The sequence below is a fragment of the Lithobates pipiens genome, unplaced genomic scaffold (genome assembly GCF_037356315.1).
Source record: "Lithobates pipiens isolate NorthernLeopardFrog02 unplaced genomic scaffold, aLitPip1_a1.2 Scaffold_25, whole genome shotgun sequence".
NCBI classification, from domain to species: Eukaryota; Metazoa; Chordata; class Amphibia; order Anura; family Ranidae; genus Lithobates; species Lithobates pipiens.
The window spans coordinates 65,934,726-65,959,381 of record NW_027507787.1 but is presented as its reverse complement, the minus strand read 5'-3'; the positions used below and the strand labels follow the sequence as shown (position 1 = coordinate 65,959,381).

Here is a 24,656-nt window from a genome sequence, read left to right as displayed (position 1 = left end):
TAGAATTCTGATGATCAATATATTTGACTGATCCAAAGCTTTTTAGTATCTGATCCGGGATGATATCCGATAGCTAATGTCTGTGGTACTTATGTTTGCACGGGAGCTTTAGGAAAAAGTTTGTAAAATATTTTTTTCAATTTTAAAGTTGACCGTGACAGGTTTAATGTGGTGGAGCATGGTGATTTTTGCTTAATATATTGATGTTGTTAATGTCTGTTTTTAAACAATATTTGCCAAAAAAACTGTGCTGTATGTGTGACACTTGAGAGGAACAGATGAGTTTTTGTACTTCCGGGGGCTCTCCTGCCTAGTATAAATTATATTGTGAGGGACGTCCCAGAGTTATCTCTGTTCCCAGTCGATGCTTTTTACAGAGAAACACGCCGGTTGGAGAGAATCTTGTGACGTCACCACGCACCACCTGGCAATCTGACAACCTGTGGCTGTGTCTTTGTATCGTATTTCTTTGCTGTGCTTAAGAAAATGTTATGGTATAAACTATCATTATTTACTGCACCATGAAGTTCATTTTCTTCTAAACCTCTTATACTTACTGTATGAGCATCGGGCCGAGTGGCTGGAAGGTGGAAATTTATTAAAGCGTCCTGTGGTCCATGACAAAGGAAAGTGGCTAGTGTTTGGAGCAGATCAGATGGAACATCATAGCTGATTACTGTGAATATCGAGAGAGCTTGATCCCTATAACTTGGGGTCCATTGTGTCCAGTAAGAGGCCATCTGACTTTTTTTAGCTTGCTTCTTCGCTGGGATATAAGGTATTGCCCAGTTGCCATTGCAGATTTCTGGGTGTTGCACCTGAAGTTGCCTTCATTGTTCCTTCATTAGTACGGTACTTAATGTTCGTGTGATTTGGAACTTTCATAACCAAATAACTAGAAGTTGTTTTTATTTATTATTTTTTTTATCTTGTTACATTTTTCTAAAAAAACTTTTTGTGTTTTTTTTGGGGGGACTTTTTTACACCTTAACAATTGATTCACATGGACTGATTCACTCGCACGTTATGTGTTTTTGCATGATTACTTAATTATGTGTTTTTAAGATTGCGCAATCTTCTTTTTTCTATCTATATATTAGGCATTTAATTCTTGGAGATAACAGAATACATATACACATATGTTTTTAACTTATAATATCATAGTTTATTGATCATATTATTAAGATTGGTGAGCGTAGTATAACTAAACTATATACGTACACATTTTCCTTACGGTGACATGATGGTTTCATTTTTCCCCATTCTTATTTATATTTGCTAAATTTCTTGACCCTAGCTATTTAGGCCATGCCTACAAAAATGTCAAATTGCCCATAAATGTGGTAATTACAAGCTTATACCCCAGGATACCTTATTTTGAGGAATATCTTACTGTGGCAGAAGTCTAGGAGATGGTTCCTGAGGTATGCAAGCACTCACTGCTGAATCACTAACAACTTCATATTAAGTAGGAGAAAATAAAGTTGGTTTTTTGCAAGCCAATAAGACCACCTAACACAATTCTAATAGATATAAAGGCTTTTATGGGGTAGGTTTTGTGTAGGAACTAAAGTACTGTATCATGGGTGAGGGAAATAAAAGTGGTTGTAAAAGAACTAATGGGGATCTCCTAGAAAGATATTGTGATGATGTAAATAAAAATGGGCACAAATATAATTTACACGAAATGCAATAAATGACATGGTCTTAGGGGATGTTTTCACATATGTCCTCCGAAAGACAATGCAGAGAGGAAGTGTAACTCCGGGCAAAAATTTTTTTTTCTGTTTTGGATAGCATAGGGTATGGTTAACTGGCCTTGTATTGATGTGGGTCTGCTGACAGGTCCACCAGAGAGTAGGGGCAGTATGTGGTGAGCAGCAAGATGGCTGTCTGGCAGTTCCTAGGACCAGGGTGACCTCACAATGCCTTTGTTCTTAAGTGCGAGTTGTATGTAAGCCAGATGTTTGTAACTCAGTAAAGCAGGGTAGAGCTACTAGAGCTGTTTTCATTGTTAGAGCGCTACAACTTAGTCCAAAAGAGCAACAAGGTTCAATAGAATAGAACAATAAAGCCCAATAGAAGTCTCACACTTTATTTCTTTGTAGCCTTACATATCTCACCTGACCTTTTACATTACTGCGAGTAGTGGGTCTTCTCTGGTGCCTAATCAATAGTACAGACATTTGTAGATGCCTATAACAGCTGCTGTAACACAAAACATAGAAATAAGGTTATTAGTCTGTTTTACTTCATGGTTACATAGTTGGCAAGGTTGAAAAAAGACAAGTCAATCAAGTCCACCTGTGTGTGTGCGCTTTTATGTCAATATTGCATTGTATATCCCTGTATGTTGTGGTCATTTAGGAGCCTCTAATAGTTTTTTGAAATTATCTATGCTCCCTGCTGAAACCACTGCTTCTGGAAGAGAATTCACATTCTTTCCACTCTTACTTTAAAGAACCCACTACACAGTTTCCGGTTAAATCGCTTTTCTTCTTTTTAAATGCCCTTTCACTGAAAAGTTGTATCCCTTTTGTGGGATCACCACCAGTACAGTATTTGTACATTGAAATCATATCTCCTCTCAAGCGTCTCATCTCCAGAGAGAATAAGTTCAGTGCTTGTAATTTTTCCTCATAACTAGGATCCTCAAGTACTTTTACTAGCTTTGTTGCCCTTCTCTGTACTCTCTCCATTTACAGCACATCCCTCCTGAGGACTGGTGCCCAGAATTGGACGGCATATTCCAGGTGCAGCTGGACCAGAGTCTTGTAGAGTGGGAGAATTATCGTTTTATTTCTGGAGTTAATCCCCTTTTTAATGCATGCCAATATTCTATTGGCTTTGCTTGCAGCAGCTTGGCATTGCATGCCTTTGCTGAGCCTGTTATCTACTAGGACCCTCAGGTTATTTTTCCATCCTAGATTCCCCCAGAGGTTCTCCCCTCAGTGAGTAGATTGCATTCATGTTTTTGCCACCTAAATGCATTCTTTTTCCACATTAAACATTATTTGCCATGTAGTTGCCCACCCCTTTCATTTGTTCAGATCTTCTTGTAAGGTTTCCACATCCTGCAGAGAAACTATTAAATAAATGTTTTTATGACTAGAGTTGGGTTTTACTATTTAGTCATTATATTAGATATGTAAATATTATTATTAAATGTGTAATTGTTTTGCATATTTGATCTTTTGATTTTGCAAGTGTCATTGATCACTGTATTGTCTTTTAGGTGTTGTGGCTGTGAAAGCAGGGAGAAATATAGACAGAGAAGCTTTCTCTGTTCCTGTGCTGAATTTAACACTTGTGGCAGAAGATATTGGAAAGTTAAATAACACAGCTTCACTAGTCTTAACAATATTGGATGCCAATGACAACAGACCCATCTTTAGCCCACAGAGTGTTAGTACACGACTTAGAGAAAATAGTCCTCCAGGTATGTTATGCTGTATTCTTTGTATTACTAATACATATTAGACACTTAACGTGTAATGATGGGAACAGATGGTGTATTTTTGTGATTCACATTATTATTATTATGCAGGATTTATATATAGCGCCAACAGTTTACACAGTGCTTTACAACATGAGGGCAGACAGTACAATTACAATACAGTTTAATACAGTAGGCATCAGAGGGCCCTGCTCATTAGAGCTTACAAACTAAGAGGGAGGGTCAAGAGATTCAAAAGGTAATAACTGTGGGGGATTATCTGATGGAGAAAACAAATGTACAGTTGTTAGGTAGGAACCAGATAGGTCTCTCTGAAGAGATGAGTTTTCAGGGATCGTATGAAAGTGGACAGAGTAGGAAAAAGTCAGACAGACTGGGGTAGGGTGTTCAAGAGGATGGGAGAGGCTTTGGAGAAGTCCTGGGGGTGAGCATGGGAGGAGGTGACAAGGAAGCTAGAGAGCAGGAGTTCTTGAGAAGAAATATTAAACTCAGCGCTGCTTCTATATCAACCACAGGGCAAATGTATGAAATATGCAGGTTCACCACGTGTGGGAGCACTTATGTCACATACTTCTAGATCCTACCTCCCCATGTGAATGAGTATGTGGTACTCCAGTTTTCTTGCTTCAGTCTTCTTTCTCTGATCTACTCCGCCGCTGCTGTCTTCTTTGCCGCCGACCCGGTGCTCCTCCAACGCTGTCTCCCATCTTAGTGCCAGCTCCACTTTCTGATGGTTCTTATATAGCAATGGGGTGTGGCCACCTGGTAACGTTCCCATGAGACGCCACCCCTTGTGACATCCCAGGGGCGGCTTCTCAATTGCTATATAAGAACCTGCTGAGAGTGGAGCTGGTACAAAGACTGAAGATAGCGTTGAAGGAGGATCGGGTCGGCAGCGGAGAAGACCAAAGGAGAAAGAGGAAAAGACTGGAGGAAGATTTTTAATAAAGGACTTGTCAAAACTGTTTTTTGTTTTTATTTACACTACACTGCCATTTTTGGGGGTGAATGGGTAGGGGTACAATGTACCCCATACTCATTCACATACTGTAGGGGGGGCGGGGATCTGGAGCCTCCTTGTTAACAGGGGGCTTCCAGATTTTGATAAGCCCACAACAAACACAGCCCAGGGTTGTTGGGAAGAGGCCCTTGTCCCCATCAACATGGGAACAAGGTGCTTTGGGGCAGGGGACAGAGCCCCCCTGCCCCAAAACACCCATATCCCCCATGTTGAGGGCATGTGGCCTGGTATGGTCTAGGAGGGGGTCGCTCATTAAACACATAAACAACTCCCCTAACAATCACAAGCTTTGTCCCCCTTTCCTGACCTGCCAGGCTGCATGCTCGGGTAAGGGTCTGGTATGGATTTTGGGGGATCAAAGTACGTTTTCAGTTTTGGGTGGATGAAAGCAGGAACATACCTGTTAAGGGACAAAGAAGATAAGACATTCAGGTGGGGCAGAGACTGAAATGCATATCACTTGTATAAAGAATCACCTAAAGGAATAATCACTTGTCTAAACGTGGGCAAATATTGGAAGATATTGTTGTACAATGCAGTGGATCATAGCACAGTTGCTTTGTTGTGACCCACAATCTAATTGGGAGTCTACTATTTGTAGCACAAGAGATGTGGTTGGATATTGTTGTCTGCATCTTATTTGTCTCAGCTGATCTGAGGCAGATCTAGATTTAAAGTGGTTGTTAAGCCACTTTGACCACTTTATACTATCCACTCTGTCTCCTAATGCTGTGTGTCCCTTTGTGTGTGATTAAAAAAAAAAATGCTGTCTATACCTGATTTCAGAGTGTCTCCCGGTGCTCATGTGACCGACTGCCTCTCTCCTCTCCCCGTCTCACAGCTACAGCTGGAGGGGCTGAGAATCCCCAAGCTAACGTCAGGTGGGAGGAGAGGAAGAGAGAGGCTGCCGGTCACGTGAGCGCTGAGAGGCGCTCTGAAATCAGGTATAGACCGCATTTTTTTTGTATAAATCACACACACACAGGTGCACACAGCATTAGGAGACAGAGCGGTATAACAATATATATGTTATTTCAACAGCAGGAGGGGAGGGACAGGCACTGTCACTGACAGGTAGGGAGGAGAGGGGGGAGAGGACAGGGGAGAACAGAGGAAAGCAGAAGGGAGCTGCGGATGATGGAGGTACATAAACTGACCACGGTGTCAGGGCTCAGCAGCCACGATAAGCCGTGGTCAGTTTACAGGGGGAAGGGTAGATACTGGCAAGATCAGACCGTTTTTTTAAGTTAAACAAGGGGCCAAATTACACAGCAGAAGCTCTGTGCTGTATAACAGGCTTTAAAGTGAAAGGATCCATTTTTTTTAGGTTAACAAATGCTTTAAGTTGGAGGCACATATTACTGCCTTATAGACAATAATAGGGAATCACCTAATAAACACCAAACAGTTGTTGTGCATACAAAACGGTTTGGGTACAAAACATTTGTTGCACGAATGCAAAAACATTTGTGCAAGCAGAACTAAATTTGACCGTATGTTTTTGAACAGATCAACTCTTATTGCAATTAGACCCCAAAGTCTGTCAGGGATTTTGTGATGCAGATGGTTTTCTTACCAGTGATCAGTTCCCCATGAATTAAAAGTCAAAAAAAAAATTCAAGTCTAATTTTTGGTACCCCTAAATCAACCCCTCATAGCCTCCACAGTTAGTATTTTTTGCTTTAGCTACACATCTTGAAAGGCCCCTTTCACACTGACGGACCATTCAGGTCTGCCTATCAGTTTTGACGGCGGACCTGAAAGGGTGATCTATGCTGGTCTTTGGAGCGATGGATGTCAGCGGAGACATGTCCGCTGACATCCGACCCGATCCCCCAAAAGCAGATGGATGGCCCTGCGTCTGGATCCGTTGCTATCGGATCAGGTGAGATCTGATGAAAACGGACATGCTGTCCGTTTTCATCCGATCTCTACATAGAGACCAGCAGCGCTGGACAAGCCCCTCCTCGCTCAGTGAGCAGAGAGGGACCTGTCATCCGCTGGCTCAGCGGAGATGAACGCAGAGATCTCCCGCTGAGCCGGCGGACTCCGCTTCCAAGGGGCCCAAGACTGATCTTGTACTTTTATTTTGAACTGCTACAAAGAAGATTTGCAGCAGTGCAAAAGATCTCATACGATACCACCATTAAATTATGTAGCAGAAATTATTAGCAATTCATTTTCTATATTCTTCTCTACAGACATGAGAGCAGGAGATTCATATATCAAAAATCACTCGCTTAAATGATTGTATACTATTTTCCTTAAAGTATACCGCAGTGTGTTTAACCACTTCAGCCCCAGAAGGATTTGCCCCTTTCCTGACCAATACATTTTTTGCTGTGATACGGAAACTGCGTCATTTTAACTGGCAATTGCGCGGGCGTGCAATGTTGTACCCAAACAAAATGAAATGTTCTTTTTTCCCCACAAATAGAGCTTTCTTTTGGTGGTATTGGATCACCTCTGCGGTTTTTATTTTTTGCACTGTTTTATTTTTTGCGGTTTTTCATTTTTTGCACTCGGCTCTCGGGTCCCGGCGCCGCCATTCCTTCTAAGGGAAACAGGCAGTGGAGCCTTACGGCTTCACTGCCCGTTTCCTACTGCGCATGCGCGAGTCGCGCAGCGCTTTGTGAATGGGACGCGCTGTGTTCTGGAACACACAGTTCCCAGAACACAGCGCGACCCATTACCCAGAAGACAACGCGACGAGGAGAGAATAAAGAAGATCTCCGCGGAGGAGGAAGAGGAAGATTAGGATTATGTGCCTAGCAACAGGCATTTCTGGTAAGTAAAAAAAAAAAATTCATTTTTTTTTTTAGATTTTTTTGTAATTTTTAATATTTTTTTTTCAGGGTGGCCCTCCACTTTAAATGAAAATAGTTTTGAGGCATATCTGTAATTAGTTTTTTTTTTACACAATGAAACAATTGAATGAAATTTGTGTGGTGAGTGGTGATTCCATATTTTTTTTCCAGAGTTGTATATAGCAGTATTCAGTTGAATGCTCTGCTCACTGTACAGCAGGCATGTCAAGTTCAAATAAGAAGGTAGGCCATATGGAGTGAAATTCATTTTTAACGGGTCACACCTATTTGATTACATTAAAAAGTCCCGAAATAATGAGCTGCAAATTGACATAAGCAAAACCGCTTTTATTACCTGAAGAACCTTCAGGGTTTTATTCAATTTAAATGATTTAAATGATTTAATGATTTAATGCAAAGAAGGCAAGTGAGGGTTGCACAGGGTCCAAAAAAACACCAGCTTTACAGGGTGTTTATAGCTAGAATCCAGAGTTGCCGTTCCACTGTGTTTATAGCGGACAGTCCAGTTCAGCTTCAGCTTCAGGTGCAACTTTTAATCTTGGGAGGCCAAAAAAAAAGTGTTGTGCTACAGATCACTAATGGGATTGTTGGGGGAGTTGTTTATGTGTTTAACCCCTTCCAGACCACCCGCCGCAGTTATGCAATAGGTTCACGTCGGCTCTTTAAAACGCCGTAGCAGGCGCACGCGCAGTACGCGTGCCCAGTGGGCGCGATGACCACCGGGCACCCGTGATCGCTCGTGACAGAGCGAGAACCGGGATCTGTGTGTGTAAACACACAAATCCCCATTCTGTCAGGGGAGCAGAGAGAGATCGTGTGTTCCTACCAAGTAGGAACAACGATCTCTCTCCTTCTCTAGTCAGCCACATTCACCCCACAGTTAGAACACATTTAACCCCTTGATCGCCCTCTAATGTGACCCCTTCCCTGTCAGTGACATTTATACAGTAATCAGTGGCTATTTATAGCACTGATCACTGTATAAATGTCAATGGTCCCAAAAAAGTGTTAAAGTGTCCAATTTGTCCATCGCAATGTCTCAGTCCCGATAAAAATCACCGCCATTACTAGTAAGAAAAAAATAATAATAGAAATGCCATAAATCCATCCTCTATTTTGTAGACACTATAACTTTTGCGTAACCAGTATACTCTTCTTGCGATTTTTTTAAACAAAAATATGTAGAAGAATACATATTGGCCTAGACTGATGAAGAAATTAGTTTTTTTGGATATTTATTATAGCAAAAAGTACAAAATATTGTGATTTTTTTTTCAAAATTGTCGGTCATTTTTTGTTTACAGTGCAAAAAATAAAAACCGCAGAGGTGATCCAATACCACCAAAAGAAAGCTCTATTTGTGGGGAAAAAAGAACATTCCATTTTGTTTCCGACAACATGATCCGATCGGACGTTGTCCAATTGTGTGTAGAGGATTCCGATTGGACAAAGTTCCAGGCATGCCCATTTGTTCCTCATTTTTTTTACTTGTACATTTTCTGTTTTTAAGGCATATTGCTTTAAGTTTTCTAACGTGACGCTTTGATGTCTCCCTTGGTCTACCAGTATGCTTCCCTTTAACAACCTTCCCAATTGATTTGTCAGGTAAAGGTACAGGGGAGATGACAGTCATTAAATCTTCAATAAATGCACAAGTTTATATTGAGATTTTGGACACTTTTCTTATTCCATCAATTGAAAGGATGTTTGATGATGATGATGACATCATTTTTCAGGGTGTAATCTGATGCAGATGTTTGTTTTAGAACTGCAAAGTACATGGGGATTGTTTCATGCAAAAACAGTTGCAACTGACTACAGTTTTTTAATTTAATTTTGTTAAGTGTTTCTTAGAGCTTGAAGGTTGGAATGTTGAATGAAAATAGTTGTGTGGCATGTCTGTGATTAGTTTATTTTTTTCTACACAATTAAACAATTGAACAAACATTTTTAAAGAGTGGTGATTCCATACAGGTGTTGTAAGGGCAAATGTTCATAAAGGAACTTGACTTGGCTTAGAGGGAGATATGAAGGCAATGAAATGTGTCTCAAACTGATCTAAAATGCAAGCTGCATACATCAGATAACCCCTTGGAGAAGAGATCTCCCGAGGGGGTTGCCTTGCGGGCACGCTCCCAAGTCCAGCATTCGGCTTCCATAGAGGCCAAATGTAGGACTCGGCCCCGCCCCCGGTGCCCACGTCATTGGATTTGATTGACAGCAGCGGGAGCCAATGGCTGTGCTGCTATCAATCTATCCATTCAAGAGCCAGGAACTCGTGGAGAGAGGGACGGTGGGGATGCGCCGACGGAAATTTGGGCTTGGATAAGTAAAATGGGGGGGCTAGGGGGTCACTGCAAGGTGTTTTTTCACCTTAATGCATAGGATGCATTAAGGAAAAAAAAACACAAGCCTTAAAGTGGTTGTAAACCCTTACAAACCACTTTGACCTACAGGTAAGCCTAGATTAAGGCTTACCTGTAGGTCCAAGAAATATCTCCCAAACCTATACGGTTTAGGAGATATTTGCCCGAAGAAGGGCACCGCTGTCTACGGCGCATGCGCCGTAGACAGCGGCGCGCAGGCACACTGAGCGTGGCATCCTCGATGAAGAAGATGCTGCGCAATGCCGTGTGTCTCGGCTCCCAATGTGCATGCGTGGGAGTGACGTCATCGCGGCTTCGCCGAATGACAGCGGCGGAGCTGCGAGACCCCACCGAGAAGATGGATGCGCCGAACTACAGGGGACAGCGGTGACTTCGCTGGCTCCTGTGTCAGGTGGGGGGAGTAAAACAGTGTTAGTTAGAAGCAGGATAGGCTTCTTTGAAGAGAAGGGTTTTCAGGGATCGTCTAAAGATGGATAGATTAGGGGACAGTCGGACAGATTGGGGTAGGGAGTTCCAGAGGATGGGAGAAGCTCTGGAGAAATCCTGGAGGCGAGCATGGGAGGAGGGGACAAGGGAGCTAGAGAGCAGGAGGTCTTGAGATGACCGAAGAGGGCGGTTTGGTTGGTATTTTGGGACTAGGTCAGTGATGTAGCTGGGGGCAGAGTTATGGATGGCTTTGTAAATTATTGTTAGTACTTTGAATTTTATTCGTTGGGTGAGTGGAAGCCAGTGCAGGGATTGGCAGAGAGGGGTGGAGGACACTGAATGGCTGGTAAGGTGGATGAGTCTGGCAGCAGCATTCATTATGGACTGGAGGGGGGATAGCCTATGTAAAGGTAATCCAACGAGGAGGGAGTTGCAGTAGTCGAGGCGAGAGATGACCAGGGAGTGAATTAGAAGCTTGGTGGTGTCATTAGTTAAAAAGGGGCGTATTCTGGAAATGTTGCGGAGGCTAAGGCGGCATGATTTGGACAGGGCTTGTATGTGGGCCTGAAAGGACAGTTCGGAGTCTAAGGTTACCCCTAGCACCCTGGCATGTGGGGATGGACTGATAGATGTGCCATTGATCTTGACAGAGAAGTCAGGTGAAGGGGTACGTGGGGGAGGAAATATTAAGAGCTCGGTTTTAGATAGATTAAGTTTGAGGAAGTGGTGTGACATCCAGGCTGATATGTCTGATCATCAATTAGATAGCAAGCTACAGCACAATTGCAAGTATATCAACCTATAAAAGAAAAATTAGCAGAATTTTTCTAAAACAAAGCTGTGACATTGCTGAAACTAAACAGACCCAAGGCCATTTCAATGGAAATGTAGATGTTCTCTTTTATGGTGACTGTTGTAATATCTGTGGTTTCATTGTATGAACATAGACTTATTTCAAAAAAACATTCTAATGCCATCTTCTCTAAGGTACTTTGAAACTTTGCAAGTAATATTTGCAAAGAAGAGAAACCAATGTGATATGATTGTTTCTAGGTAGAACATTTATTTGTTAATCTGGATTGATCTATTTTTGTGTTTTTTTTCCTGGGCAATCTTAGTGGGGTCCTTAGATTCATTCTTTCAATGCAAATTATTCACAGAAGAGAACATTATGTACAGCATTTAACTTCCACTGCACGCAAAAAAGCTCAGGTTGAGATTCCCACTGTTGCTTTTTTTATATTGAATTGATGGCTGTCATAATGATTAGCTTGTGCAAGCATCTGTCGGTTCACCAGAAAATAAAACTTCAAAAACAATTTCTCCTAAAATGACTAGATCCTTTATCTATGAAGCTTACTTATATTTTTGTGAAGTCATGTTAGAAATAAAGAAAAAGGAAACCACTTTGCACAATTACATGACTTTCTTACATACGCTTATGAGATTTATCCGATAAACACAACTTACATTAACGTATTTTCATGAACTGTCTCTTTAAGTTATGTGTTTTGTATTATAGTGTGTGGGTGATGTACTAGAGCCATTGAGAGCACCTTGAAATTACTGCATAAGTGATTTTTACTTCTACATAGAATTGGGGCTAAAGTACTCATCTCATGTTTTATTTGAAAAGGGACTTTTCTATTGTAATAACACATTTACTTTAAGTGCAGTTTTCATTTAAAATTGCAAGGATGCAAACCTAAATACACTGAAGTTGAATCTCTGTAGAAGATTGTATGTTGTGTTAAAAGTTTAAGGTGTATGTTTATTCAAAACTTTGTCTTTTCATGGTAGGGATGGTTTCCTGTGGTCTAAAGAAAGTGTATCAGGCAAAGTGTGCCATGGTTTCTTAGTGATTGGCAGGCATGGTGAAAGGATGGTTTATGACACATTTTTGCAACTTCCAGCATCAGCTTCCTTTGTGGCTCTCAACATGGTCATATAACATCTTGGAACAGCAAAGATATTAGAAGATATTAGAAGACTTCCCTCTGTCAATCGTTTCAATCACAGGGCTGAAAAAGGAGTAGATAGATCATCATGCCCAGCATGTTTCACATACTGTGGATACTGCTTTGATAGATGCATGAATGATAAAGTATCTCTAACCAGGGCTGCCATCCCAAAATATCCTATTGGGTGGGCTGCCTTTAATGCGGGGCAGAAGGGGAAGCTGCCCAGGGCCCAGTCATTGTTGTGGGGCCCAAAACAGCTGCCCTTTGAGCCCGTGCTTCCTGAAAGTAGTTGACAAGTGGATTAGTCTATCACTAAGGAGATGAGGGTGGAATTGAATGTTGGAGGTGCTGGTAATAGGTTGGGTGTTATGTCTGCAGGTTTGGCAGGATGTACCTGGTGTTTGCCTAACATCCTCTGGACACTATCAATGTGAGACTGCTGGAGGGGAGGCATTTCAGGGGTCTGTGGAAGGAGGGGAGAGGGTCCTGTGTAATGATGGAGGTAGTATGGGAAAGGGGTCCTGTGTAATAATGGGGGTAGTATGGGAGGAATGGGTCTTGTGTAATGATAGGGGTAGTATTGGGGAGGAGGTCTTGTGAAATTATGGGGATAGTATAGGGGAGGGGGTCTTGTGTAATGATGAGGTTAGTATGAGAGAAGGGGTACTGTGTAATGATGGATGGGGCGGAGCCCTGAAAAAATGTTTGCCCAGGGTCCAATCAATATTAAAGATGGCCCTGCTTATTGGTACTCCCCCCTCTTACCTTTGCCCAGTCTTCAAATGTTTCTTATACCAGAGACACTACAGGAAGTGAGAGGAAATCTTTACAAAGTTATGGGAATCCCAGAGTGACAACTGTAACATTTTAGACTTCCAATCACTTTCTACCTGGGTACGAATGGTGACCAGGACAAATAGAGAGGTTGAATCTGCTCTGGGAGGACAGACTGTAATAAAAACTTATCAAGGTTTCTAATCCTTTCCTACACTATGCTAAAGAAAGCAAAAAAATAAAAAACATTTTGAGTATACATACACCTAAAGTAGAAAACTCCAGGTTTTCACATAAGCTGACCCAAACAAACCATGTCCATTGTTAACTGTGTGAGGATGTGTGGTATAAACTGTATATAGCCGAGGCTACAACAGCGGTGCTCAGCCATTCAGAGGGAGCGATGTATTCTATCAATGAATACAAAGCTTCCTCTGATTGAGTCAGAGGTGTGACATCATCAGCCCACCTCTCTGACTCAGTCAGTCACAGGACGTTTTGGCTCACACCCGGAACCTCAGCTACATACAGTATATACAGCACATCCAGCGGCCTCGGGTTAGTGAGGGACATAGTTATTTTGGGCCATCTTGTAAAGTGTGTGAAAACCTGGAGATCTTCTTGAATACTGCATAATCACACATGCCAGGTATAGCGCTGCCTACTGCTATAGATTAGATAACAGCAAGGCAATCAAGCAGGATCAGAATTCAAGAAACTTGTGTGAGAGGATTATGCAGGGTTCTGCTGTTGACTTCCTTCTGTTCAGTAACTCAGAAAGTATGACATCTAGTTTATCGTCATAATGGCTGGAAAACAGAAGCTGTCATTTACAGAAAGCAAAGTTAGCAATGACAGCTCATTGTTTGTCTCAACTCAGGTTTCCTCTCATGTGCAATTACCTAGATTTCATCATTACAATTAGGTGGATTTTTAAAAAATGTATTCATCTCTACAAATAAAGATAATAGGGAGAAATAAAGGCTGACAATGATCTTCAGGTTTAGAAAAATGAAGGATAATGCACAATGGTTTTGCACATATATTCTATTATGACCAAGATTTTAACTAATTGTTTTTTCTTTATTAAAATATTACGTGTTAATGTTATGTGGTCTTTTTGTCTTTTGACACTGTTAACATGTTTACCATTTATCATGTAATATTTTAGTACTAATCTCGAATATATCACCACAGAGGTGACTCTTCCCTTATCAGACGGCTAAATTGGAGATTTCTATCAGCCAAAAAGACCCTGCTGTGCAGTCACTTTAGGCCTTGCTTACATGGGCTTTAGCTTGTCTATGAGTGTATGGGCAGCACAGTTGCCAAGTGGTTAGCACTTCTGCCTAGCAGCATTAAGGTTGTCGGTTCCATCCCAATCACAGCACTACCTGCCTGGAGTCGGCATGTTCTCCCCTTGCCTGCATGAGTTTCCTCCCACTACTCCAAAGACATTCTGGTAGATTAATTGGCTCCTGTCTAAATTGGCTCTAGTATGTGTGTGTATGAATGTGAGTTAGTGACCATAGAGTGTAAGCTCCTTGAGGGCATGGACTGATGTTAAAGTACAATATATACAGTGCCTTGAAAAAGTATTTATACTCCTTGAAATTTTCCACATTTTGCCATGTTACAACCAAAAACATAAATGTATTTTATTGGGATTTTATGTGACAGACCAACACAAAATGGCATATTATTGTAAAGGGTAAGGAAAATGACAAACAGTTTTACATTTTTTTACAAATAAATATCTGAATAGTGTGGTGTGCATTTGTATTCAGCCCCCTTTACTCTGATACCCCTAACTAAAATCTAGTGGATCCAGTTACCTTCAGAATCCACCTAATTAGTAAATAGTGTCTACCTGTACGCAATTTAATCTCAGTATAAATTCAGCTGCTCTGTGAAGCCTTTAGAGTTTTTTTTAGAGAACCTTAGTAAACAAACAGCATCATAAAGGCCACATGGACACACCAGACAGGTCTGGGATAAAGTTGGGGCTTAAAGCAGGGTTAGGTTATAATAAATTATACCAAGCTTTAAACATCTAAGGGATCACTGTTCATCATCCAAAAATCTAAAGAGTATGGCACAACTGCAACCCTACCAAGACACGACAGTCCACCTCAACCGACAGGCCGGGCAAGGAGACCATTAATCAGAGAAGCAGTCAAGAGGCCCATGTTGACTCTGGAGGAGCTGCAGAGATCCACATCTCAGCTGGGAGAATCTGTCAACATGACAACTATTAGTTGTGCACTCCACAAATCTGGCCTTTATGGAAGAGTGGCAAAAAGAAAGCCATTGTTGAAAGGAAGCCATAAGAAGTCCCATTTGCAGTTTGTAAGAACTCATGTGGTGACACAGCTTCAAATATGTGGAAGAAGGTGCTCTGGTCAAAATTGAACTTTCTGGCCTTAAAGCAAAACACTATGTGTTTGGCGAAAACTAACACTGCACATCACCCTGAACACACCATGCCCACCGTGAAACATGGTGGTGGCAGTATCATTTTGTGAGGCTGCTTTTCTTCAGCAGGGACAGGGAAGCTGGTAAGAGTTGATGGGAAGATAGATGGAGCCAAATACAGGGCAATCTTAGAAGAAAACCTGTAATGCCCTGTACACAAGGTCGGACATTCCGATGACAAAATCCGTCAGATTTTTTCCAATGGATTTTGGCCCAAACTTGTCTTGCTTACATGCGGTCGCACAAAGTTGGCGGAAAATCAGATTGTTCAGAACGAGGTGACGTAAACCGCGTACAATGGGACTATAAAGAGGGCAGTAGCCAATAGCTTTAGTTTCATAATTTATTCTGAGCATGCTTGGCAATTTGTCCATCAGAATTGTCTACGCACAATCGGAATTTAAATGATCGGATTTTGTTGTTGGAAAATTTTAGATCCAGCTCTCAAACTTTGTGTGTCGGAAATTCCCGATGGAAAAAGTCCGATGGAGCCCACACACAATCGGATTTTCCGACAACGCGATCCGATCGCACATTTTCTGTCGGAAAGTTCGACCTAGTGTACAGGGCATTTGTCTGCAAAAGACTTGAGACTGGGGAGGAGGTTCACCTTCCAGCAGGACAACGACCTACACGTAGAGCCAGAGTTACAATGAAATGGTTTAGATCAAAGCATATACATGTGTTAGAATGGCCCAGTGAAAGTCCAGACCCAAATCCAATTGAGAATCTGTTCCAAGACTTGAAAATTGCTGTTCACGAACACTCTCCATCCAATCTGACAGAGCTTGAGCTATTTTGCAAAGAACAATGGGCAAAAATGTCACTCTCTAGATGGGCAAAGCTGAAGGAGACATAACAAAAAAGACTTGCAGCTCTAATTGCAGTTAATGGTGGTTCTACAAAGTATTGACTCAGGGGGCCGAATACAAATGCACACCACACTTTTCAGATATGTATTTGTAAAAAAATTTGAAAAACATTTATCATGTTCCTTCCACTTCACAATTATGTGCCACTTTGTGTTGGTCTATCACATAAAATCCCAATACAATACATTTATGTTTTTGGTTGTAACATGACAAAATGTGGAAAATTTCAAGGGGTATGAATACTTTTTCAAGGCACTGTATATATTGTACTGTATTGTATGTAAAGCGTTGAGTAAATTGACAGCGCTATATTAGTACCTGTAATAAATAAAAGCAATTACAAAGCCTTTGAAGGCTTTATTAAAGCTTTTAAAGTATTATGCAGATCCACAATGGGAATGTTAAACACATATCTTCATGACTTTAAACAAGCTGTTAACAGACTTCAAAACGTCTCCTAAAGCAGAACTCCAGTCAAAAAACAAGATATAATCAACTAATCAAAGATACAGTAACAAAATGTAACAAAATTTAGATTTTCTCCCACAGTACTTTTTTTTTTCTTCTTGCCAGCACATGAACTGGTTGACTGCTTCCTCCTCTCACACTCTAACTCTGCTATACAGGGACTGTAAGAAGTTAATATGTTTAATAATAATATGTTAATTATTACAGAATTGTGGTAATTGTGTTTTATATCTGCCTAGAGTTCCGCTGTAAAGTAGAAGTTTAGGCAAAAACTAACTAACTCTAATCCTACTCTATGCCACATTCAAAGACTAATCTATCTAGCCCTGTAAAGCAAAAATTGCTGTACTTAAAGTGGATGTATAGTCAAATTTGTAACTTTTACTTACAGGTAAGCCTATAATAAGGCATACCTGTAGGTAAAAAAATATCTCCTAAACCTGTATGGTTTAGGAGATATTCCCTTCGCAATGAGCCACCGACTGCGGCACATACGCACAGGGGATCATCGGCTGAAAGCCCGGACCTTTCCAAAAATAAGTCTCCTGCATGCATTCGTGGGAGTGACGACATTATGGCTCCAGCCACTCACAGCACCGGAGCTGCAATACCCGGAAGACACGTCGAGGGAACATGTCGGCTCCCTCGGCTTGGATCAGGTGAGATGCCGGCATCAGGTTCTAATGGTGCATACTAGCTCATTATGCCTTTTGCCTTACAGGGCTATAAAAAAAAGTTTCAGCGAGTTTACTACCGCTTTAACTGTGCTGCAGACACTCTGGTCCAGTCCCACTCTGAGCTGCCAGCGGCAGCTTCACTGTGTAGGCGTGTGCAGGAGAGGCAGGCGACAACAGAATCCCTGTAGTAATTCTGTAGGTGACCTCACTTCCAAGGCATTTCCCTTTGCTGGTTCTCTACCGCACACAGCATCCACCACTGGAGACCAGACTGGATAGGCTGCAGAGCCGGTAAATATAGCAATTTTTGCTTTACAGGGCTGGAATTTGTATTTATTGTTATACAAGTAATGGCAGCGATCAACGACTTATAGTGGGACTGCGATTCTACGGCGGAGAATTGGACACTAACTGACACTTTGTGGGAACCAGTGACACTAATACACTGACACTCAAAGGGTTCAATTTCCCCCTGTCAGAAGGGAGCTCTGCCTTGTTTACATATGCAGAGCTCCATTCTGTGTCTCTGCCCAATGATTTATGGGTGCCGGCGGACATCCAGTGCCAGCACCTGCAGATCGGCTTCTGCTGTGAGTACTCACAGCAGAAGTGGCCCGCCAGCGGCAGTATATATACGTGATTCTGCACAGAATGGCTGCCCTGTAGCAGTATATCTACTATGGGGCACTTGGGAAGTGGTTAATAAAACATCTCATAGTCCGTTGTCATGTAATTTCAAAATGTGATGAAAATCATCTGTTTTAAAATGTATAGACAAACAACTCAAAATAAAATAAACCACCTGAGGATAGCTTATTCCCCAGCTTCTCTAAAATAATGGATTATGGCAAGCATGGTTAGTTGGTCTACATTATTGATGAAAATCTTGGTGGAATCTATTCAGAAAATAGATTTTTTTTTTGTGTTTTTCTTTTCTCTTTTTAAAATCTAGTAAAATACATTGCAGATTTGTCAAAAGCTATATTTCAAATGAAATAATATTGGAAGCAGACATGTCATTTGCGCTTATTTGTAGGGGAGCTCCAGCCATTGTATACCCATTGTGCTAAGTGCTTCAGTCACTTGATGCACATTAATGCTCATGTCTATAACTTTGTCATGCAAATAATATCACCTATACGGAACAAACCTGAAGTAAATGGCAATTTAACAAGGATTAACCAAATACTTTATTCTTTCAGGGTTTTCTGTTGTGCAGGTTACAGCAACAGATGCAGACAGCGGCCCAAACCAACAACTAACCTACCGAATAGAAAGTGGCGCCCAAGACAGGTTCCTTATTGATTCCTCTACAGGTGTCATTAGGGTGGCCAACGTGACCGTGGACAGGGAAGAGAAGGATGCCTACAGGCTAATAGTAGTTGCTACAGACCACGGCACCACGCCTTTATCTGGAAGCGCCACAGTCAACATACTCATTGATGATGTTAATGACTGCTCACCAGAGTTTGTCAATCCCATCCAGACTGTCAGTATCTTGGAATCAGCTGAGGTGGGAACTATTGTAGCTGAGGTCACTGCCATTGATCGAGACCTCAATCCTCGTCTGGAGTATTACATCATTGAAATTGTGGCCACCGATGATACCAATGTTATTGTGCCTAATCAGCAGGGAACATTCAGTGTAGACTTCAAAACAGGTACTTTATTTGAATCCAGTGAAAAAAATGAAATTTTCTCCTTATTAACGACCTTCCTTATACTAGATAGAATTTCCCGTCATTACGCTCTTTACCTGCATGAATCTATAAAAAAAACCTAATCTTCTCTGGTGCTCTTCTGATGTTTTTGTTTTATTTTTCCTCTTTTCTGTTAATATTCTTTATTTTTTTATATATATTTTTTTTTCTGGTGAATGAAAGTGTCATGCTACTAACCAACTGACTCTTCTCTTTCCTTTCTGGCTCACACCTCTGAAGGTTTGATGAGTGTTATCTCTTTAAAAGCCTTTCCTGTCTGCCTCATGCATTGTCTTCCTACATCATCATCATCATCATAATAACTGTTTGCTGCTGTCGCTGCTACACTCCCATAGTCATTGCTGGCACGGATGTCAACATCTTCATCATAAAGGGCAAGGCATGTCCTTTATTGGTTGTTGTTAAGCCTATGCAGACTGAACACAGGATAATTGGAGCTTGACATAGAGCTGGAACTGAATTCAGATAATGTGATGTAATGTCTTCTTAGTAGTATACATGACAGTGCTACACATCCATTAATATTTACATCAGCTGTTTTGATAGAACTTTACTGGTCCCACTTCACATGATACTGAGCTCCGAATACACAATTTGAAATATTTCACAACATTCAGATCAATTTTGTGTAGGTATTGTAAGAAAGTGGATAATTTGTGACATTTGTCCTTGTTTATAATTATTTCCAGGAGCAGTTATGGTAAAATCTCCATTGAACAGAGAGCTTGTAGCAACTTATGACATTACTGTCTCTGTATACGATAATGCCAGCGAGGTGGTTGACCGATCAGTCAGTGTCCCTAATGGTAAGTTTTGGTTAATTCCATGAAATGATTTAACTTTTCTGCAATTTAGATCATTGCAATACAGTAAAATTATTAAGGGATCTACTATTTCCTTAAGGTGTTTCACATTCATTTTATGCAATTATTAAGCATATGGTAGGAACATGTGCTGTCTTCCTACCTACAGTTTTTCTGTTTTGCTTTTTAAAAAGCACTACCACATGTAATACTAATCCGTGATAAAGGACAGTCAGGGTAGAAGAGAAATCCTGTAAATCTGTATTGCCCAAAGATGGTGGATTGCTTTCTTTGGGATGTAGGCTTTTGTAATGCCTGGTCTTTACCAGAGTCTCTTGGAATTTATGATTGGAGTTTTGCAGTGAGCACTTCCATAATGCAATTTCAGAGACTTCCTTGCTGACAACAAAAGACAACAGGAAACCAGGCTGAGACATAGCCATGGAAAACAGATTGGTTGGAATTGGAAATTCTGACAGCAGATAGTTGCCAAAGACAACAAGAGAAAGGGGGGCACATGCAATATACAAAAGATCCTAGACAGAATACACAAGGAGTAAGTGAAAGGAAGTAGGATACAGGACAAACCCCAGTACCTATACTGGTTGAAGGGAAAAAGATGAAGGAGCAAACTCTACACGGAACCATAGAAAAGACAGGATACAATAAAAAGCAGAGACTAGACGAATAAACCAGAAGAACCACACCAGAATTAAGAGTAAGCAGTGGTCACCATGGTAACCAAGCAGAAACAAGACGACAATGGGGTTGACTTACTAAGGGCAAACAGACTGTTCCCTTTGCAAGGGAATTTGCACTTTGTAAGGTTATTTTCCCTTGGCTTAGTAATTGGGGTGACACTTTGCTGACTTCTATCATCCAATCATGTGCAAGTAAACATTTACCTGCAGGTGATTGGGTGAATGTCAGAAACCATGAACCAGACCGAGACAGAAGTACAATTAAATCACACTTGTTTATTGATAGAAAATAAAAAGGTAACTATAGTAAGTGTAGTCAAAGCATAGCCGGAGTCCAGTAACCAGATTGAGTAGTCAGCCAGTCCAGAGTTCAATAACCAGATCGGGTAATCAGCCAGGCCAGAAGTCAGGGATCGAAGTGGAGCAACAGCAAGCAGGATAAGGAGCCAGAAGGGATGTCAGCAAGCCAGTCTTTACTCAGGAGATGGTTTCTTGTGATGTGACCAAGGCGAAGGCAGAGCTGAAGTGAGCTGGACAGCTTTAAGTAGGCAGGTCAGATGAGCATAATCAGGAACAGCTGGTAACTGTGGAGAGAGAAGAGAGCTGGCAATTAGCCGAAAGCTGAGTAGCCAGCCCAGAGAAGGAAGGGCTAAGCCAGCCCTGACAGTGAAGTTTTACCACATTAACAATACCAACAGAAAATCCTCTTGCAAAGTGCAAAACAGCCTAGTTGCCTTTAGTAAATCAACATCAATGGGTCAAAGTACCATGGCAAAAAGTGTGAGTGAAAAATTAAAGATCGCCATAAATGGATTGAAATTCAGCCAGTTCAGCAGGTACTGTACGAATTTTGATCCATCTATGGGCAGGCCTGTCGGGTTTTTCTCACTCGATTGGTGCCGCCGGCTGTTGCTGGCAACACTGATCATTGTATTTTGATGGTAAAGTGAATGGTGAAAGTTGGGTAAGCAGATGAGCAGAAAGTAAACAAAAAAAAAGGAAACCAGAGCACAAAGTAATCAAGGACACAACTATATGACACACTCACTTGCACAACAAAGGTATAGTTGGCAGATGCAGCATAAAAAGCCAAATAAACAATTTGATCTATTATGCTGCCACACTGCTCTAGTAACCTCTTAGTTGAATAGTTGGAGAATTGACAATATCAAGTTCAGGTAAAAACCAGCAAGATAAATGCTCTAATAATTCAGTAGTTAAAGGTATAAGATTGTTCTAACGCAGACATAACCTAATATCATCCAATATTTTTCATGAATTCTAGTTGTAAGATTTATTACAGAAAGTCTGTTTATCTGTCCTTTTTGCACATTTAATAAAAGTGTTAAGTTTTAATTGGGGTTGTCCTACTATTTGTTTTTTCCAATTAGTGGAAAATCAGTGTATCGTGACACTATCATCTGGGATTGCAGCATCTCCAGGCATTAGCTAGAACTGTGAGCTCTGGTGGGGATATTTTGTTACAGGAGTTGTTGAATGTGATATTAAGCCAGCAGGTCATTCAGTTACCAACAACAGTAAAATATTGAATAGACCTGGCCCAGTATAAGTTAATTAAAAGCTCAAGGAATGAAAACAATATTAAAAAATCTATCATAATCTGTAGTGCTAAAAACACTGACATTATTTTACTTGAACAGTTTTTAATTAAATATTTAATTGTGTGCATTGCTTTATTAACACCTTTTATTCTTTGTATTAATCTCTTTATTATTATTATACATAATGCTTAGGTTTTTTAGGCAATCAGCCTTTACTATTTTATTATTATACAGGATTTATATTGCGTCGACAGTTTGCACAGCACTTTACAACAGTAGGGCAGACAGTACAATTACAATACAATCAGAGGGCCCTGCTCATTAGAGCTTACAATCTAGGGGGAGGGTCAAGTGATACGAAAGGGTAATAACTGTGGGGGATGAGCTGATGAAGAAAATAAAAGAACAGACATTAGGTGGAGGCAAGGTAGGCTTCTCCGAAGTGAAAGGTTTTCAGGGATTGCCTAAAAGTAGAAAGATTTGGAGATAGTCTGACAGATTGGGATATTCTAGAGGATAGGACAGGCTTGGGAGTAGTCCTGGAGGTGAATATGGGAGGAGGTAATGAGGGAGCTAGAGAGCAGGTGGTCTTGGGAGGAACAAAGAGGATGATTAGGTTGGTATATTGAGACTAGGCTAGCGATGTAGCTGGGGGCAGAGTTGTGGATGGCTTTGCAACGTATTGTTAGTGTTTTGAATTGAATTTGTTGAGTGAGTGACAGCCAATGAAGGGATTGGCAGAGAGGGGTAGCAGACGCTGAGCAGTTTGTAAGGTGGATGAGTCTGGCAGCAGTAGTCATGATTGACTGAAGGGGGATCGTCTATGTAAAGGTAATCCATAGAGGAGGGAGTTGTAGTATTCAAGGCGAGAGATAACTAGGGAGTGAATCAGGAGTTTTGTGGTTTCATTGGTTATAAAGGGACGTAGTTTGGAGATGTTGCGGAGGTTGATCCGGCAAGCTTTGGAAAGGGTTTGGATGTGTGGCCTGGCATGTGGGGATGGGTGGATGGTTGTGCCATTGCGCTTGACAGAGAAGTCAGGGGAAGAGGCACGTGGGGGAGGATATATTATGAGCTCAGGTTTTGGACAAGTTGAGTTTGAGTAAGTGGTGTGACATCCAGACAGATATGTCTGTTAGTAAGTTAGTGACACGTGAGTTGAGGGGTGGAGAGATAGATTTGGGTGTCATCAGCATAGAAATGATATTGAAAGCCGTGTGAGGCAATCAGCTGACCCAGGAAAGAGGTGTAGATTGAAAATAAGAGAGGTCCAAGAACAGGACCTTGGGTGACCCCGATGGAGAAGGGAAAAGGAGAAGAGGAAGTAGAATACAAATTATTTTATTTATTCTTTATAAAACAATGTAATAATAGGTACTACCAGGAATTTATTCTAACCACTTTTATAGTGCCAACATATTTCTGCAACACTTCACATGGGTGTGTTGACCCATTTACATCAATCCTTACCCGTGAAGGGCTTATATTACAATCTAAAGTCTGTAACACACATACAGTGATGTGAAAAAGTGTTTGCCCCCTTCCTCATTTCCTGTTCCTTTGCATGTTTGTCACACTTAAGTGTTTCGGAACATCAAACCAATTTAAACAATAGTCAAGGACAACACAAGTAAACACAAAATGCAATTTGTAAATGAAGGTGTTTATTATTAAAGGTGAAAAAAAATCATGGCCCTGTGTGAAAAAGTGATTGCCCCCCTTGTTAAAACATACTATAACTGTGGTTGTCCACACCTGAGTTCAATTTCTCTAGCCACACCCAGGCCTGATTATTGCCACACCTGTTCACAATCAAGGCATCACTTAAATAGGAGCTGCTTGACACAGTAAGATCCACCAGAAGATCCTTAAAAGCTACACATCATGCCGAGACCCAAAGAAATTCAGGAACAATTGAGAAAGAAAGTAATTGAGATCTATCAGTCTGGAAAGGGTTATAAAGCCATTTCCAAAGCTTTGGGAACCCAGCGAACCACAGTGAGAGCCATTATCCACAAATGGCGAAGACATGGAACAGTGGTGAACCTTCCCAGGAGTGGCCGGCCGCCCAAAATTACCCCAAGAGCACAGCGACGACTCATCCAAGAGGTCACAAAAGACCCCACAACAACGTCCAAGAAACTGCAGGCCTCACTTGCCTCAGTTAAGGTCAGCGTTCATGCCTCCACCATCAGGAAAAGACTGGGCAAAAATGGCCTGCATGGCAGAGTTCCAAGGAGAAAACCACTGCTGAGCAAAAAGAACATCAAAGCTCGTCTCAATTTCTCCACAACACATCTTGATGATCCCCAAGACTTTTGGGACAACATTCTGTGGACCGATGAGACAAAAGTGAAACTCTTTGGAAGGTGTGTGTCCAAGTATATCTGGCGTAGAAGGAACACTGCATTTCATAAAAAGAACATTATACCAACAGTAAAATATGGTGGTGGTAGTGTGATGGTCTGGGGCTGTTTTGCTGCTTCAGGACCTGGAAGACTTGCCGTGATAAAAGGAACTATG

General features: G+C 41.3%; 1 protein-coding gene across 2 annotated transcripts in view; it reads left to right on the top strand.

Moving 5' to 3' along the window:
• The window catches only part of CDH23 (cadherin related 23), a 1,769,196-nt gene that overhangs the window by 1,659,697 nt on the left and 84,843 nt on the right, over positions 1 to 24,656 (top strand). The window contains exons 45-47 of one of the 2 annotated variants that reach the window (XM_077454575.1): positions 3,236 to 3,439; positions 18,549 to 19,007; positions 19,757 to 19,873. In XM_077454575.1, the coding sequence (XP_077310701.1) occupies positions 3,236 to 3,439; positions 18,549 to 19,007; positions 19,757 to 19,873 (780 nt within the window). The remainder of the gene's footprint in view (positions 1 to 3,235; positions 3,440 to 18,548; positions 19,008 to 19,756; positions 19,874 to 24,656) is intronic. The other variant, XM_077454574.1, reaches the window with a different exon arrangement.